Source organism: Pongo pygmaeus, chromosome 5 (genome assembly GCF_028885625.2).
Source record: "Pongo pygmaeus isolate AG05252 chromosome 5, NHGRI_mPonPyg2-v2.0_pri, whole genome shotgun sequence".
Classification (NCBI taxonomy): domain Eukaryota; kingdom Metazoa; phylum Chordata; class Mammalia; order Primates; family Hominidae; genus Pongo; species Pongo pygmaeus.
This window is the reverse complement of record NC_072378.2, coordinates 132160298-132179160: the sequence shown is the minus strand read 5'-3', so window position 1 is coordinate 132179160 and position 18863 is coordinate 132160298. Positions and strand designations below refer to the sequence as shown.

The 18863-nt window shown below is 36.6% G+C and overlaps 1 protein-coding gene across 2 annotated transcripts in view; it reads right to left on the bottom strand.

The window, feature by feature from the left end:
• The window catches only part of ENPP1 (ectonucleotide pyrophosphatase/phosphodiesterase 1), an 84999-nt gene that overhangs the window by 26424 nt on the left and 39712 nt on the right, over positions 1-18863 (bottom strand). Inside the window, exons 3-12 of one of the 2 annotated variants that reach the window (XM_054492453.2) lie at positions 16808-16924; positions 15644-15769; positions 14671-14731; positions 11873-11970; positions 9752-9831; positions 7981-8100; positions 6805-6914; positions 3923-3988; positions 3556-3628; positions 331-439 (exon numbers count right to left, since the gene is read on the bottom strand). In XM_054492453.2, coding sequence (XP_054348428.1) covers positions 331-439; positions 3556-3628; positions 3923-3988; positions 6805-6914; positions 7981-8100; positions 9752-9831; positions 11873-11970; positions 14671-14731; positions 15644-15769; positions 16808-16924 — 960 coding nt within the window. Of the gene's footprint in view, positions 1-330; positions 440-3555; positions 3629-3922; positions 3989-6804; positions 6915-7980; positions 8101-9751; positions 9832-11872; positions 11971-14670; positions 14732-14971; positions 15623-15643; positions 15770-16807; positions 16925-18863 lie in introns of those variants that run through there. The other variant, XM_054492454.2, reaches the window with a different exon arrangement.

The window sequence follows — 18863 nt, the reverse complement described above, 5'->3', positions numbered from 1 at the left end:
AAAAAGAAAAAAGAAAAAAGAAAATTGAAGATATAATCATCAGTTCCAACTAAATCTAAAATTGTAGAGTTACACAAATTTAATGTTGAAAATATATATTTTTTAGCTATTCAAATTCTTGATGTATTGTGCTTGATAGGCACTTAGGTTTCTGTGAATTCTGTGTTTCACTTATATTTTATATTTAATGTATTTTTTTCCTAAAGACTGTCCACAAGAAACTACATTAAAAAAAAATTAACTATAACATTCAGAAGAAATTGGGAAACAATCAAGTAAACTTTCTTCAGCCCTTTATCCTGAAGAGTAAATAACGCAAATTCTGATTACCATGATCCGAAATAAGGATGAGGTTCAGGCATCTGTGCAAGTTCAGCTCTTTCAGACCATCCATCAGCATACCAACCATACTGTCAACCCTCTGCAAGGCTTTGATGACCTAAGAATGGGAAGCAACAACCTCATGTGATACCTTCCACACTAATGGCTATTTATACATAAAGCTATCTCTGTTAAAAAAAAAAAAAAAGAAAGAAAGATAGATAGATAGACAGCTAGATAGATAGATAGATAGATAGATAGATAGATAGATAGATAGATAGATAAGGGCCAGTGGATGCAACTACAATGAGCTGATTCACATTAGACTAAGACAGGTCAGGGTCAGAGATACAAAGAACAGTAAATAACTGCAGATCATTAACAATGCAGGAATCCTAATTCTACACACGTTCAATTTTAAGTTTTGGGAATGAGATTAGCTGATCTATTCCTGAGGTCAGAATGCTACTACTTAGATTAGACCCAACTTAAGCCAAAATAATAATAGCTCAAATCTACAGTGTTTGACCAGAAACCAGTATGTTCTTAATTACCACTTCATTTTCCACAATTAATTTCTTCTTATACTACTTTCTGATCATTCAAATGGTCACTGTATAAATACGTTTCCTAATTTTCAAAAATGTTCAAATTATTCATGAAATGCTTCTTATAATTCAATGTATTTAATTTTCTAAATTAGAACTCATAGGAATATAACCTATTATTTCCTTACAAACTGCATGTATTTTACATATGACTATCACAAGAACACAGAATGACAAATGATATTGGCAAACTGCTTTCTGGCACTTATTTTATCCTCTCTCCTTGCAAAACCATTTGAGAAAAATTCTTGTGCAGTTTTGTGTATTTTCTGTAATGTGTGGAATCAGCTTAATCTTCATTCATTGTCAGTATTATTTCACTATAATATGAAATAAGCTCTTTCACTGTAATATGAAACAAGACAAGGTCTTTCATTCAAAGTTATCCAAGCAACATGAACTGGAATTTTTAAGTATTAAGATAAAGTGGGTTTTGGTGTGCCAGTAATGCTGGAGTTTACAGAGTTTGCAAATTGATAGATATGATTTGAAAAGTAATGGGCTCAACCTTAAATGAAGATGACTCAGAAAAGCAGGTGCTTTGGCACATTGTTAGTGAATTAGAAAAGGCAGCAATGATTTTCAAATGTATGTAACCTTATAAACAAGTATAAAATGATCCTTGGATTTTTCTGTAGCCAAACTGACCCAGACACAAGTCTTGGGTATCAGTGACTTTAGTGAAAGAGTAAAAATCACAGTAGCATGTAGCCAATTGTTCAAATCAAGACAACAGCTACAAGAAACTTTTCCCTTTGACCAATTATGACATGTCCACATTGCTGGCACGCATCTTCCTTATCCTCCCTCTAAGCAGGAGTTTTTCTGCTAAGTTGAAGGACAGAATGAAAGGAGGGCACAATGGAGTTACTAACTACAGTGGAGCTGCTGGAGATGGATTTCGATGGAAAGAATACAAAGGGTAAAAACAGACCTAGGTGAGGGTCAACTTCCTTCTCTCTTCACTCTCTTTTATCTAAGGTGATAGTGATCCAAGCAGTACCTACTTTTTAAGAGGGGCAAATCTAGGGCAGACCCAGGGAAAGGGAAATGAAGGGAAGATGGTTTAGGCAGCTGTTATAAATTCAAGTGAGAAAAATAAGGATGCTTTTTTGCCTCCCTTCCTTCCTCTGCTGTTGCTGAATTAGGCAAGCAGCACCCTCAAAAACAGGGATCATGATAGACATGTCAGGTCAGGCTTTAGTCTGAACTCTGTGCTGAAGAGTCCTTAAGGCTCACCGACTATCCAACCTGGGCTGCCTGGGCGGGAGAACTGATAGGAATTTGGGAGTGAAGCCCTAGAAAATTAAGAGAGTGTTTTTTTTAATAGTCTATGACCCCTTGGAATCACAGGGGGCACAAGATAACTACACAAGGATTCTGACAGGAGGGATCCTGGCAATACCTCTTTTCACTTTTATCATGACCCAAAATAGTCAAGATCCTTACTTTTTACTTCCTTTCATATCTTAGGTCACAGACAAAATATATATCAGAAGGAAAGTCAACTTAGAGGTACAAGGAAATATGCTCAAATCATTTTCTTTTTCTTCTTTTTTTTTTTTTTTTTTTTTGAGACAGAGTCCCGCTCTGTCACCCAGGCTGGAGTACAGTGGTGTGATCTCGGCTCACTGAAACCTCTCCATCCTGGGTTCAAGCGATTCTCTTGCCTCAGCCTCCTGAGTAGCTGGCATTATAGGCACACACCACCAGGCCCAGCTAATTTTTTTGTATTTTTAGTAGAGACAGGGTTTTGCCATGTTGGCCAGACTGGCCTCGAATTCCTGACCTCAGGTGATCCACCCGCCTCAGCCTCCCAAAGTGCTGGGATTATAGGCGTTAGCCACGGTGCCCAGCCTTCAGATCATTTTCTGTTCTAATGCTTCCTGTGTTCCAAAATACTAGGCTGGTGCAAAAGTAATTATGTTTTTTTGCCATTAAAATGGTAACAAAAATGATATGGCCACGTGAAAACTGAAAGCAGGGTTTGCTGTTTTAAAGTGCTACACACATTAAAAACATAGCTAGGCACTGGCTAAGTTCCTGAAAGGGTGTCAGGTCAAACGAGATGTTACACTGAAAGTGTTAGTCCATGAGCTGTTTCATACCTCTAGTTTCCTAGGAAATACTCTACAAAATTAATTATTCAAATATCGCTATACTTTTGATAAAATCTCCCATACTTCTATGGGACCTCTGTTATAAGCATGGTTTCAGGTGGCCAAAGACATATCCCCTAAGGAAGAGAGTTCATAGGAGGCTTCCTCTGCTATTTGACTTATTACCCTGTATTTTCATACTGGAGGTTTAGCTGTTTACAACATTCTCAAAAAGCACTTAGTATTTAGGCCAAGGTAGGGGGCGATGGAGTGGATAAAGGCTTTCAAATTGAAAATATAGAAGCCATCATCAGTTCAATTTAGCACTGTGGAAAACACAGGCTAAACAATTCTCCCAACTCTTATTTTGTTTAAAGTGCATCCTTTTATTTAGTAATATTGTGTGTAATACTTGCTTTTTCCAGAAACCACAGAATCTTATAGAATGGTCTAGCAGCCTCCTTCAAAGCGAGGTTCAGTTTGATGACTGGGTTTAATGAAATAATTACTGATAAAAATGTACTTACTTCACTGCTGACTGGTCCATATGAATGACCTGAAGAATCTGGTTCTTCTAAATACAGAGTGTAAAAGTGTGGTCTAAATCAAACAGTATCAAAATGTAATATTTTACGAACACATTGAAAAACAGAATGGAAAAAATAATTCATCAATTGATAGGGATGAAATTTTGTAACACTGGCGTAACAGTTCTACTGAGAAATAATTTACAGCTTTGAAATTCTTCAAAATGTGGTATAATCATTTACTAAAGAATTTATTTCAACATAAAACATCGTAGCAAATAGCAAAGTTTTGTTGTAGTCTATTTTAAAATAGTATATCATTTCTACAAAACGAAGTATTTACAATAGAAATTAATTGCCTACAGACCTTTCATCTTTAGGAAGCTGTAGCCACTGAAGAACAGCTAAAATCCTTTCTTCAAATGGTACTGAACTAAAATTAAGAACAAACAAAAATAAAAGATGGCCGACAATTGTTTGGGTGTAAAATATAGTTTTTTTCATTGAAAATGTCATTAAGAGCTACTAAATGCTATTTCGCATCTATTGTGTTTGAAATCAAGGGTTTTATTTGAAAACTTAAATTTATTTTCCCAATGAAGGAATGAAAGTTAGGTTTTACACAGATAAAAGTTGCAACTGGATTTAAAACTTTGCTTGCTATCCTCTACTTGAGGATAATATTCATGGACCTGAAAACAGTAACTGCATACCACATGAATAACTCATGTATTAATATACTTTGCAAAGCATACATCACGAAGCACTCACTCACTGATGACTCAGCACAGCTATGACGCAGGCACCTGAGGAGCAGATAGCAGTTCTCTACGCAGTATTTCCTAAGCAGAATTGAGTATGCCTTCCTCTGGACACAAGCTTTGTTTACACACCTCTAATCAGAGTTCTTGCCCCACCCCAAGTACAATTAGTTGTGTACTCTACTAAACCTTAAAAAGCCAAGAGACCATATACTATTAATCTTTGAATCCCCCATGCTTAGTACACAAACTCTTTTTTTGAGACGGAGTCTCACTCTGTCACCAGGCTGGAGTGCAGTGGCAGGATCTCGGTTCACTGCAATCTCCGCCTCCCGAGTTCAAACAATTCCCCTGCCTCAGCCTCCTGAGTAGCTGGGACTACAGGCGCGCACCACCACGCCTGTCTATTTTTTTTTTTTTTTTTTTTGTATTTTAGTAGAGATGGGGTTTCACCGTGTTAGCCAGGTGATCTCCTGACCTTGTGATCCGCCTGCCTCAGCCTCCCAAAGTGCTGGGATTACGGGCGTGAGCCACCACGCCCAGCCCATAAACTCTTAATTACTGTCCATGGAATAAAAACAGTGGCAAATAAGAAGGTGGAGAAGAGGCATTGCACTGTGCTCATGGAAACCATAAAGAACACTAACTAGCATAAGATCACAAGGAAAACTGCTATGCATATCGTGTCTGGGATTTAAGATCTTTTCTGTTCACCCTTCTAAATGCATTGTTGTATTGATTTTGTGACAGAAATTTTATAATTTAAAAATAAATAAAATTATTTCGGTAATCTTGCTGAAATCGGCCAAAGAGGTTCTTCCATTAAAAAGTTTTTGTTTTTTCTCAATGCATCATGGATTTCAAATATCACAGAGAGGTTATTCAAATCAGTTTCTTACATTAGAAAGCATATTTACTAATTTAGAAATGGAAATCCAGAGGTACCATTAATATCTTCTTTTTAATAATATTTCCAAACACAATAGATGCTAAATAGCAGAGAATCATTCCTGTGTCCTCTCTAATACACTCATCTTTTCCTTCTCTTGGTTCTGAAACCATCTTTGCAAAAATTCTAACTGAGGAAATTATGACAGTGAAAGAGATCACACCTAACCAATTCCATCTTGCTTCTAATTTTTAAGCTGTCCTTGTTCATTTCTGGGCATAGGCTGAAATAACCTTGGGAAGGAATTTAGTTGATAGTTTAACTCCAAAACAAAGTTGGTAATAGCCCTTCCCCACAACTCCCCCCCCAAAAAAAACACTCACAGAAAAAAAAACAAAAAACAAAAAAACACTTCTTGCCTGAGGACGGGTCTACCTTTGTAGGACTAACAAATTAGCTACAAGATCAGAAATTATAGTTTAGGGGCCATGCGGCCTCCAGCTGTAAGAGTCTGAACCTCCCCAAATTGCTCCTGGGAATAACAGCACTAGTGTAAAATCTCAGATGAGTGCTTGAGATATTTAGCAGACCCTGCCCTGCAATGCATGTACCAGCTGACACCACCCAGCCTGGTCATCTGGCTCAACCAGTTTTGCAATCCCAGGAACAGGAGATAGCAAGAAAAACTCACTTGACCCCCTATAATTCCATCCCCAACCCAACGCATCAGCATTCCCCACTTCCCGAACTTCTATCTGCCAAATTATCCTTAAAAACTTGGATCCCAAAATGCTCGGGGAGACTGATTTGAGTAATAATAAAACTCCGGTCTCCCACACAGCTGGCTCTGCATGAATTACAATTTCTCCATTGCAATTCTCCTGTCTTGATAAACACAATCTGTCTAGGAAGTGTGTAAGGTGAACGTGTTGGGCGGTTACAGTTCTTTTTCTTTCTAGGGCTAAGATGTGCAGTACTCCCACTCCCAGATCTCCACCTCCACCATGACCTCATTTTTCATGTCTGCCCGAAGATCTGAACTCAACACATTATCAGTGTTTCTAGAAAGTCTCTAGAAAACACTTGTCTAGTCTTTTTTTGTTTGTTGTTTTTTTTGTTTTTGTTGTTTTTTTGATAGGGAGTTTCACTCTTGTCACCCAGGCTGGAGTGCAATGACGTGATCTCGGCTCACTGCAACCTCCGCCTCACAGGTTCAAGCGATTCTCCTGCCTCAGCCTTGTGAGTAGCTGGGATTACAGGCGCCCGCCACCACACCTGGCTAATTTTTGTATTTTTAGTAGAGACGGGGTTTTCCCACATTGGTCAGGCTGGTCTCAAACTCCTGACCTCAGGTGACCCACTCGCCTCAGCCTCCCAAAGTGCTGGGAATACAGGCATGAGCCACCACAGCCAGCCCACTTGTCTAGTTTTACTGTCCATTTACCATCTATCTAAACTCTTTGAGAAAAAGTTCTTCAGTTCTCATTTTTCAGCCAACGTATCACTCAAATGCTAAAGCTTAGGATTCGATAAAAAGGAGATTACCTAAGAATAAGCTGTTCTATGTTACAGATCGTAGAAAAAGTTCATTTCACATACCCATTATACATTTTATAGATGTCTGGGAAAATTCCATTAATTTCCACATCTGATCCTGGCCAGAAAAATGTGCCAGACTTGAGGCCTTGATACTTAGCTGTGACCCAAATCTGGAGCAGATAATGAAGGAAAATTAAGAAATCATGCAAACATTCATCTCTTAGGAAAGTACATATTCATGCAACCAATGCATTCCTGTCTGGTGCTAGAATGTTTTTAAGGTCAACAAGCTTCAGCACTTAGATCACATAATCATGTAATATGACTCTTAAGCAGCAACAAGATATTAAATAGTCAGAGATTAACTTCTGCAGCTTTTGGAGCTATTCCCCTAATTAACAGTTTTCTCTTAAAAGAAAAAAAATTCACTAATACACATGTCTTTAACTTGCTGAGATATCTGTGTATGTAACTAACATTTATTAAGCACTTATTATTGCCAATCATGGTTCTAAATAGTATTCCTACAAGCATGCTACATTATTAATTCATATAATCCTCACAATAATCCTACAAAGTAGTAAACAATATTATCTACAGTATAGATATGATAAAACGGAGGCAGAAACAGAATGATTTGTCCAAATCACACAGCTTTAAATGTCAGAGCTAAAATTTGAATTCATAACCTGAAAACTAACTATTATGCTCTTTGTCCTTCTAAGAGGAATATCATGATTATTTAAATAGATCTTATATAATTATTGTGGCAATTTTAAAAAAATTTTTTTAAATTGTGGCAATTTTAAAAAGTAAATTGGAGAATTGGAGAATTTTAACAAGTAAAAAGGAGAACACAGCTAAATCACAATTGGAAAGAACCTCCTAAATTAGCACATGTAAATAAAACCAAGACTTTCAAAAACAACATAGTTTTGTGTAGATCAAAGCTATTACCCCCATACTACTGCTATATGCTACTGGTAGAAGAATTGATCAGAAAAGAAAAATTGCCCAGCACAACCCAAATCCACCTCTGAAATAAACTAGTCTCCTTTTACGCAATTATACAACTTATGTTTAGGATTATCAGCATTCATCTCCATTTACAAAAGAATGGCCACAGACACACTAAATGAAATCAGTTATTAAAAGCTCTAAAGAATCTGGTTATTTTACTCTGATTGAAATAGATGAGAATAATAAACTATTTTAGTAGAAAAACAAAGAACTCACTGGTTCTCCTTTGTACCACTCAGGATTAAATTTCTCTTTACTTTTAAGTGAAAAGGAAGCATTCATTTTGGGATCATACATTTTATTGTCGATTATGCCATGAGATTCTGGATACAATCCCTAAAAAAGATAAAACAGATTATATGCAAGTTGTGTTTACTTAATGTTAAATAAATTCACAGAAAAAAATCATCAAAAAGAAACCGATAACTGAAGCTACATGGAATTATAAGTTTAAGGAAAGAAAAACAAAAAAATCGGGTAATGGCAAAACAACACCACTTAAGATTTTATGTAGTATTTGTGATTTAAACTATGTAATAGGAGAAAATAAGTCAGTAATATTAAGGATAAAGATCTATATAAAAAAGGGAGCCTCGGCCGGGCCCAGTGGCTCACACTTATAATCTCAGCACTTTGGAGGGCTGAGGCAGGCGGATCACGAGGTCAAGAGATGGAGACCATTTGCCAACATGGTGAAACCCTGCAGGGAGCTGAAGGCCCGTGGGACGTGACCAACTCAGCATTCCATGGAGGCTATATGATCAAACAGCAAACTGTTTATCATGAATGCAGGATGTGGGCAAACTCACATTGCCCTGCCACCAAAGGTTTGCTGAGGGCCTCACTCCCTAGCGCCAGGCTCCTTGAAGTTATCTACTGAGAAATCTAGCCTATTGTTAAAAGAATGTAGTCTCACAAGCCTGCTGTGAACCAAAAGGCCAACTGACAATTAGCCGACAACCACCGCCCCCTACTCGCTATCTCTTTTGCCTAATAAATATGGAGGGCTGTGTAAAGCTCAGGGCCCTTGTCCACTAGAGGCAAGGTACCCCCTGACCCCTTCTTCCAAATATACTCTTTTGTCTTTGTCTTTTATTCCCACATTCCCCCCATCCACCACTTTTTTCAGTCCCCCTAGGTCCGTGCAGGCTACAAAACCCCGACTCTACTAAAAACACAAAAATTAGCCGGGCGTGGTGGTGTGCACCTGTAGTCCCAGCTACTTGGGAGGCTGAGGCAGGAGAATTACTTGAACCCGGGAGGTGGAGGTTGCAGTGAGCTGAGATCGCACCACCGCACTCCAGTCTGGTGACAGCACAAGAGTCCATCTCAAAAATAAAAAATAAAAAAAAAACCCTCTGAAATTTTGAAAACAATGCTGTTGTCTTTTTAAATTGCTGAGTAAAGCATTTCTGCAGAACAAATTCCTTTTTTGGCGAGGTCCCAGAGTAGCTTGGATCAATATAAGCTAACATACTAATTTTCTGGCTTCAATTCTGAAGCTTAGTGAGTTCTACTGTTTTATTTGACTCAAATTAAATCTGGAAACATTGAAACAAAAACAGGATTGTAATCCTATTTGGAGTCAGGCAAAGGTGGCTTGCTTAAATTCATCATCAAGATGATTAGAAAGACAAGTTGTGAACACAGGAGTTTGGGAAGGTTTTTTGGCTCAAATAAAGTAAGCCTCAAAACTAGGATACAAGAATCAGAGAATATTAACACTGAAAGGAAACCAGGAAATTGTTTCTTGAGATCTTGAGTCATCTCTTTTCACAGATGAGAAAATGGAGACTCAGCCAGTAAAGTGACCTTTCCAAGCCACAGCTAGTTCGTGGCAGAGCAAAGATCAGAACCTGTGTTTCCTTACTTAACTACATACTGGAAAATAAGTTGTTTTTCTTTTATCTTAAATCTATTCCCTCAAAAAATGTTACAATCCCATCTCACTTCTGCAAACAGATAGATGTTGAAATGCAGAGCTTACGGTGACAATGCTGTAGTGATTGGGAAAAGTTTTTGTTGGATATACCGGTCTCATGTTTTTAGTATATGTTCCACATTTTTCTAGAAGGGAAAAAAATAAACATTGTTATTAAATACATCTGACAATTGGCTTATCTCATTTAGTGGTGGTACCACAGCAGTCTAAATCACGTAAAAAAAATTAGCCCAGGAGGGATTTTAATCAGATAAATTCAGGATGAATTATAAAGCAACACTGTGGATACAAATCCGATGTTAAAGATGACTTCATTTTTCTCTCAGTCAGAAAAACATTAAAATAATTAAGCCAATTACCCATAACATTACTTCATTCAAGATGAACAAGTTATAATAAAATGATGCTTGTAAGTTCTTTGATACTACTTAGTGGTCAAATACCTAAATCATAAGAGGTAGAATAAGAAAACTGAACTAAGTCTATAAATTAAAACAAGGGTAAAGGAGTAGCTGGGAAGACAGGGTCCCAGGCCATAAATCTAGAACCAGCTAACCTTGGACAAACTCAGCTGCTTTAAAGACAAAAGGCATCTTGTGGCTTCAAGTCCAAGAAAGCGCAGAAGTCCGACTATTCCTGATGCCCTGCCGATCTAGTTCTGGTGTCTCATTCTTTTTCTCCTGCCTCTACTATTGAGGAGGGAACACGTAACTAATGATTCCAGCGTTCAATACTCCATTTGCCTAAAAATGTCCCTCAAATTGGCATGTGTCTATATATCTCACTGCCTTCCATCAGTTCAGAATTACAGGCTACCTTCCCTAATTAGTCAAAGCTAGGGCTTGGGCTCATTGTTTAATGATTTATTTTAAACTTCACATACAGGTACCTCCACCTCTGAACTCTAAACTCACGATGCCACATTCGGCACCATGGAGACAGGCTCTCCTGATAATGGTAACAAAGGGCTGTATTTAAACTTCAAAGGCCACAGGTCTGCTGGGAAGAACACAGCTTTGTCCATGCAAAGCTAAAGACTTTTTATGCAAAATATTAAAACAAAACAAAACTATCTTCTTGCATGTAGAAATTAAAAACTAAAAATTTTTAAAACTCTCCCAAAATTATTTTGGCACTTCATAAGACAAGCATAGTGACATACATATGAATTTACACAGAGTGATGTTAATGTTTAAAGCACCTCACATACTCAAATCTGGTAAGTAATATTTTAGAATTCCAGAAAAAAGCTAAAGTAATTGCATTTACTTACTTCTGTTTTAGTCCAGTATTACATTGTAGCTGCTTAAAGGTTGTTAACATGATTTAAAACTTTGGCATCAATATTAAGAAAACACCATTCTACTATTTTATAGGGAATTTATAGAAAAGTCACTTAATTAAGGCCTGATTGAGATTTAAAAACAAAAAAAAATGGAAGAGTCCAATTCAATCCAAAGGATAATACAGAATAACTAACAAATATTCTATGTCTGTACTCATAATATCTCAGAAATACCTTTAGTTTTTGAAATTCTATTTCTGAAATAAAATATCTGTAAAAATAAGGCCCGGCGTGGTGGTTCACGCCTGTAATCCCAGCACTTTGGGAGACCAAGGTGGGCGGACTGCTTGAGCCCAGGAGTTAGAGACCAGCCTGAGCAACATGGCAGCCTGTCTCTACTAAAAACACAAAAATTAGCCAGGCGTGGTGTCATGTGCTTGAAATCCCAGCTACTTGGGAGGCTGTGGCACGAGAATCGCTTGAACCTGGGAGGCAGAGGTTGCACTGCGCCAAGATCATGCCACTGCACTCCAGCCTGGGCGACAGAGTGAGACTCAGTCTCAAAAATAATAATATTTGTAAAATAAATAAACAAGGGACTTTTTCACAAGGAATTCAAAATTCTGAGAAAGAATAAATACATATAAAAATGGCCAAAGGTTAAAATTCGAAGATAACTATATTAACATTTTTTTGAAGGGCAGCCTCAGAGTAATCACACTATTAAAGATAAGTGCCTTATCACCAGGTTCAACTACTTTGCCATAGAAAAGTTTAGTGAAACAGTTAGGTTCTGCCAGTACTTTTCCAAGAAAGACTGCCTGCCTAGTCGGTCTCACTGAAATCGTGATATTCCAGCAGTAAACTCTGAAGTTACTCACTTAGTTTGCTAATAACAGGAAGAAGTCCACCCCAAGTGTGTAAATATTCTGCCCTGAATCCATCCAAAGAAAATAAGAGGGTAGGAGGCGTTTCAAACCTGGGTAATGAAAAAGAAAAAAAAATGTTTAAAGAAGCAAAGACAAGACACATCCAATGAAGATGTACTCCCTTCTTGGCACAGGTCCAGTGAAGATTTTCCACTAAGGTCTGTGTGATCGTAAGAAAACTAACTAACAAAGTCGGCAAGCATACTTATAAAGTATATTTTACATGCATTTATATTTATATACAAGCTCTATCATTTCATAATACATATATATCATCAAATAGTATATATTAAGCATTCATATCATTTTGAGCCACCATACAGAAACATCATTCATGGTTCCTGCTGTTCCAAAAGCTAAACCAATTGCTACTAAAATATAATATTGTTTTCCCAATTTGCAGGAAAATAAACAATAAAAAACAACAGCATATAATATTTCCATAAATATTCTTCCTGAACCACCACTTTCTGATATGGACTCTAATACAGTAAATAGTACTTCATATAATATATACATTACACACTATTTTATTATTTAATTTATTTTACGATTTTATTTTTATTTTATTTTTGAGACAGGGTCTCACTCTGTTGCTCAGGCTGCAGTGCAGTGGCGCTATCACAGCTCACTGCAGCTTCAACCTCCTGGGCTCAAATGATCCTTCTGCCTCACCCTCCCAAGTAGCTGGGACTACAAACACGCACCACCACACCTGGCTAATTTATTTATTTATTTATTTTTGTAGACATGAGGTCTCACTATGTTGCCCAGGCTGGTCTCGAACTCCTAGGCTCAAGCAAACTTCCCACCTCGGCCTCCCAAAGTGTTAGGATTACAGGTGTGAGCCACCCACCAAGCCTATATACTGTATTTAGTTTTTAGGCTTAATATATTTAAAAGATATAAATACTTAATACAAAAGTTTGAGAGATACTATATTTAAATATATAAACAACAAAGAAATAATTCAAAGCTGGGAATGATCAATGAGGTTTCAACAACACATACATACCTATACAAACAGTTAACGTGTAGTGTGGAAATTTCAAAAAGGAGGCCAGAAACCACAGAGGATGCTAATATACTTGACAAATGAGAATAGCTATGGACGATGGCCATGTGGCTACCCCAAAACGGCCATGGCTCAGAAATTTTTCAGCATCTAGTGACACATGGTAGGTGGCAGGGAACTTGTATAACACTGGATAACTGTTAGAAGACTTCCCACTGAAAGTTTACTCAGTAAATTTAAAGTTTGACAGGAAATACCTTACCTTGCCTTTTCAACTCTGCCTCCTCCCACCTTACCCTCACACACAAACACAAAAGCAGCCCCACAAGGAGAACATTTTTATACAATTTTCACTAGCTACTATCTGTAACAGAGCTCCATTGAGAGACTCTGTGGAACCAGTGTATATAGTCTTAACGGTCCATACAAAACTAGTTTTATTCAATCAACAGAAATCATAAAAGCAGGTTAGTGGGCCGTCACGTAAACATACTGGTAAATTATCCAGTGTAATAATAAGTGTCCTAAGTTACAATCTTCTTGTAAAGAAAGGGTTATGTTTTCCACTAAAAGATTCAATATTACAACTGAAAAATTATAAGCAATATTTAGAAGAAAAAGAAAGATTCGAAATTCACCAAGTCTAACATTCCCAGTATTCCTTGGATTTAAAAGACAGTTTAGGGTACATGAAAAGTTTTCCTTAAAAAAAGCCTCTTCTGTTGAAATTATTTGGTTGAGGTTTAGTTTTGGCTGCTGTTGCCACTGCTTATTTAAATCAAAAGTACTCTTCCTTCCAAAAGAAGAAAAGAAGACATATAACAAAAATTATAGACATGAACAAAATGAACTAAAATACAGCTTAAAAATTTTAATAGTCTGGGAAAACTATCATTTTAAAGAGGTAAAAATACATTTCTGAAGATGAATAATTCAAATGTATGAGATGGTAGACCTCAAATGGAACAAAGATAAATACACTTAACACCTTTATAAAATCTTCACCCTTTAAATTCCACACACACTCTTTTTGATGGTGTCATATATGGAAGACCCTGTACAAAATATTTGAAGGACAAAAAAACCAAATATGAATTATTTTAAAAAACGTATCATCTCTCACGAACAGGTTGTTATCCCAAAAATGTATAAATGGACCAAAATACAAAAAAAAAGAAGCTAAATTTTCTACAAGTTTAGCAGCTCTCAAAACTCCAAATACAAGTAAAGATTCTTCCTTCCTGAAAAGGAAAATGCAAATATTTTTATCTAGGATTCTTCAATACCAAAGACTAAATATTCATGGCCTCTCTTTTTTCTATAAACTTCCAGAATAGGGATAACTCCATAATCATCTCTGTTCCACCATTGCCAAACACAAGATCTGGCTAAAAATACAGGTTGGGCAACCCAAATCTGAAAATCTGACATCTCAAATGTTTCAAAATCCAAAACTTTTGAGCACTGACATGATGCTCAAAGGAAATGCTCACTGGAGCATTTGGGATTTTCAGATTTGAGATGCTCAAACTGGTATAACTGAAATATTCCAAAATCCAAAAAAATCCAAAATCCAAAACAGTTCTCATACCAAACATTTTGGATAAAGGATACTCAACCTGTAATGTTTAATAAACCAGTGATTTTATTCTTTTTATCATCTTAATTTGGAAAGAAAAAAATGATACTGTACTTCTAAAAAAGAAAAAATTAATACCTCAGAATATAATCTTACCCTGCTGGGCACTGTGGCTCATTAACGCTCTCACATGGTTCTTCTACCCAACTTTTCTCACCTAAAATATTTTCAAGAAAATAAAATGAACTGAACACGCTTAACAGTAATAATAATTGTGATGCTTGTGAGACACATTAAGACAGATTCCAAAAACAAAGTATGTTAACAGATTGATAGATAACACAGGACATGACTCTGGAGGTGTATAATCAATAAAGAGAATTATTCTGCTTCAAAATAAGAGTTAGTTGATATCAGGAATTAAAAATGGATGCATAATTGTAAGACTAAAACATACTACTGTATTTGTGAGAACTTGAAGGTATCTTTTCCATTTTCAAATTCTTAATATTTTCAGCCAAAATTTACAACCCTCTCCTTCTATCCACTCATCAAAATCCTTGGTATTTTGGTGTCTTAGTTCTCTCTCATATAGAGTCAGGTTCTGTCAAGAAATTTGAAAGAATAATAATAATAATACCTGGACAAGACATCATAATAGTATCACCTTACAAAATGCCCTCGAATCTTTCTAAACAATTTCACATCGACTCTCTCAATGCACAGCAGACAGTGCCCCCATTTACAAGGAGGGAAGCCGGGACATAAAAGTCAGACAGGACTGTAAGAGGGATCTTTCCACAAATACAGCATCAAGTGTGCTGCTATTATCAAAATAACATGAGAGGGTGGTGGCAGGGGAATGAGTGGTTATAGATAAAATATGATTGGTCGTGTGTACATAATCATAATTATGAAGCTGGGTGACGGGTATAATGTTCATTACATACTCTCTCTCCCCATGTGTATGTTTAAAAGTTTCTTTAATAAAAAGTTCTAAAATAATTTTTTTCAGCTAATATAGTTGGCCAATAGCCATGACTCCTAATATAAAAGATAACACCTATGTAAAGCCCAGCTAAGATGCTGGAAGATGCCAGGCTGCTGCAGAGTCCAGTGAGCACCTGACCTTGACACACAGAACTGTAGTTGATGCAGCAGTCGCCCTGGTCCTTGCAGTCATCTGAACAGGCACAGAGGCTTCTGGTCAACCTTTTCTCACCACACCTGAATTTGTTGCAAGTCCATATATGTTCTAGAAACAAACATCAGCAAAATGTGTTTTATGTCTCAAATTCAACATGTCCAAAGTGAACACAGAATTGCTGTCTTCCTGAGTATGATCCATGAGCAACAATGAATGAACAATTTCACAGCTCTTAGTCACTCACAGAATCTGCCACTACCATGGCCACTCTGAACTAATGGGGTAAAATATGTAGGAACCAATTATTATTATTTCACTAAAACTCCAGAATTTTGTCATTTTCAAATTTAGACGCACCTTACCACTATGCAATTCATATGTAGACTTGGCTGCTTCTACCTGCTAAAATTTAATCTAAGTCTGACTCTCAGGCCAAGGTGAGAGGATTGCTTGAGGCCAGGAGTTTGAGATCAACCTGGGAAATGTAGTGAGACCTCATCTCTACAAACATTTTAAAAATTAGCTGGGCACAGTGGTGTGAGCCTGTAGTTCCAGCTACTTGGGAGGCTGAGGCAGGAGGATCTCTTGAGCCCAGGAGTTCAAGGTTGCAATGAGCCATGGTCGAGCAACGACTCTCCAGCCTGGGTGACAGAACAAGTCCCTGTCTTTAAAAAATAAAAACCAATAAAAAATAAATAAATCTCTCTCATTTAAAAATTATTCCATGTCATATGCAGAGAATTCCAAATCTAACTAAGAAAATTTTCATATTCTGATAGTTTTATTTTTAAAAATATAGGTGGACATATAAGATCTCTTGCTGTCAAAGAACCATAATGAAAATATTTCTATATTTCAAGAAGGCTTTTAGAATTTGAATGCAAATTAGATTACAAAGGCTTTCAGCATACATTAAAAATAGACAAAGTTCTGCTATCCATAAAATGTTTAACAAAGAAATTCTGTAAATTTTTTTCTCTTAAGGAACTGTTGAAAGAAAATATAAACGCTAATGTCAAAATGTGTATGTATGCTAAATTAAAAAAAATTCAAATGAATTAGGTAAATCACATACCTGAAAGATACAGAACTTTCCTTGATCTTTTCCTAATGACCATAACTCCATTTTTCCCTGCACATCCTTACCTGGTTCTATACACGTCTCCTGGTAATCTAAACAGCAGTTTCCAAGCTCAACACAGGCAGCATCACAGCGACAGTTCCCAAATGTTCTCTCAAAACAGCGACCTTTGCAACTTTTAACTGAAAATATTGAACAATAAGTCAGATGTTTCTAATCATAATATAATTCAGAGTAAACATCAACGAATACAACTAAATTAGGTGTACACTAGGTTCAAATACCACTTTAGAAAATACAGATGGGGTAATAAAGTAACGCAAAAATCTTTTCCCAAATACACACAAAAAGTGATACAAACAGAAAGTAACCTTATGTACCTGGTTTGTGATTTTTATCTTCTGATGTAGGAAAGAAAGATAACTTTTTTATTATTATTATTACAAACCTTACTGGGTCTAATAAGACTTAAATAACCATGGTATGATAAAATAAAAGTCAGAATAAAGGCCTGTTCTGAATATTTCATGCTATGAAAAAGTTGGCTTAAGCAGGCATGGAGTTCCCTAAAATTTCAAAATGTGGGACAAAAATTTTTTAGAAGTGATTAAGAATATTTTAGAAAGGAAAAGATTACCTAGCCTGCCTCACTCTCAATCCTGGTGTAAAGAAGTAGTGGGTTTGTTCAGAACATGCTCCCTGACCTGAAACACCCATTTCACCTTTAGATCCAGCCTGGCTCCCTCCAAAAAGCTTTCCTAACTCCCCAGCTAGGCCTGATTTCCATTTTTTTTAAGCTCATATAAAACCTTGTCCTTCCCCTCAGTTACTTAATTCCACTTGTAACTAGGTTATTTGGTTAATACCCCAGTTAGACAGCAAACCAAGACCACATCTGGCTTTGCCCAGCATACTGTATCCCTAAAACCCAGCCAGGTGCATGCCATATAGTTGAGATTAGCACATTTTTGCTAAATGAATAAATGGTAGACATGGGAGGAAAGTACTTTTCATGACAACAATTTTACTGTTGAAGTTCATTACTAGATACCTTGATAAGCCGGGTTTCATTGGAGAGCTAGAAAATTAGGACAATGAGAAAAAAAGAAAAAAAGGAACGCATGGAAAATAATGGACATCCAACAACAACAAAAAAAAAGAAATAATCTTAGTTCTTGACTTTAATGGTGTTCTGACCCAAAACGACACTGCCATGGAATTTACCTCTCATTTGATACTGGGAAATCAGGCAATTTTAGGAAGATGAAGTAACAATAATAATTTCTAGTGTCAGAAATATGAACTTTCCTGACCTGCAGTGGGGGTCAGGGAAGTCTATTAGAATAATAGCTATTACTTGGAGCTCATTAATATGTACCTAATAATTTTTAAAAATACGATGTTGGGCTTGGATTAAAATTGCTATTTTTCAATTTGTATGTGTCAACTCAGGAGTGAATCACTTCATGCCAAAAGATGACATAGGTAAACACTAAAGTCTGTAACTGTTTACTTCAGTTAAACTTAGATACATGTGTTCTGAATAGTTTACTGAATACATAAAATTACTACCTTTCAACAGTACATGATAGCTTAACAATCACTAAAAATTTTTTAAATAATTAATATTACAATCACAGAATAGCCAAACAGAAGAACCTGTTCAATTTTCAAAGCTGAATTCTCTACAATGACCATCAATGATTTTATTGTGAGGGGATGGGGGGGAACTACCTCAAAGACAAGATAATAACCACTACAATTTACTATGATCCAGTTTAATTATTTATTGTAATCTTGTCAATGCTGGATAGATTTCTGCAATTGATGGAAAGAAAAAAACATATCTAGAAGTTTAAAAAATATCACTATGGCTTTGAAACAACCAATGTCTGCAATTTTAGAACCTTAAGAGCACATACTGACAAGTTTCTGGTTGTCCAGGGATGGTAACTGTCACCTAGTAACCTACAGGGCTGCTTCAGCAACTAACTCCTTAGGGGAAAAGGGCAGTAAAGAAGGCCCTCCGAGCCCCTGGAGGAAGTCAGGGAGCATGGGCTCTAGGACAACAGCATCAGAACCCCCGGCCATGTTTTGTAAGTAGAACTTTACACGACTAAT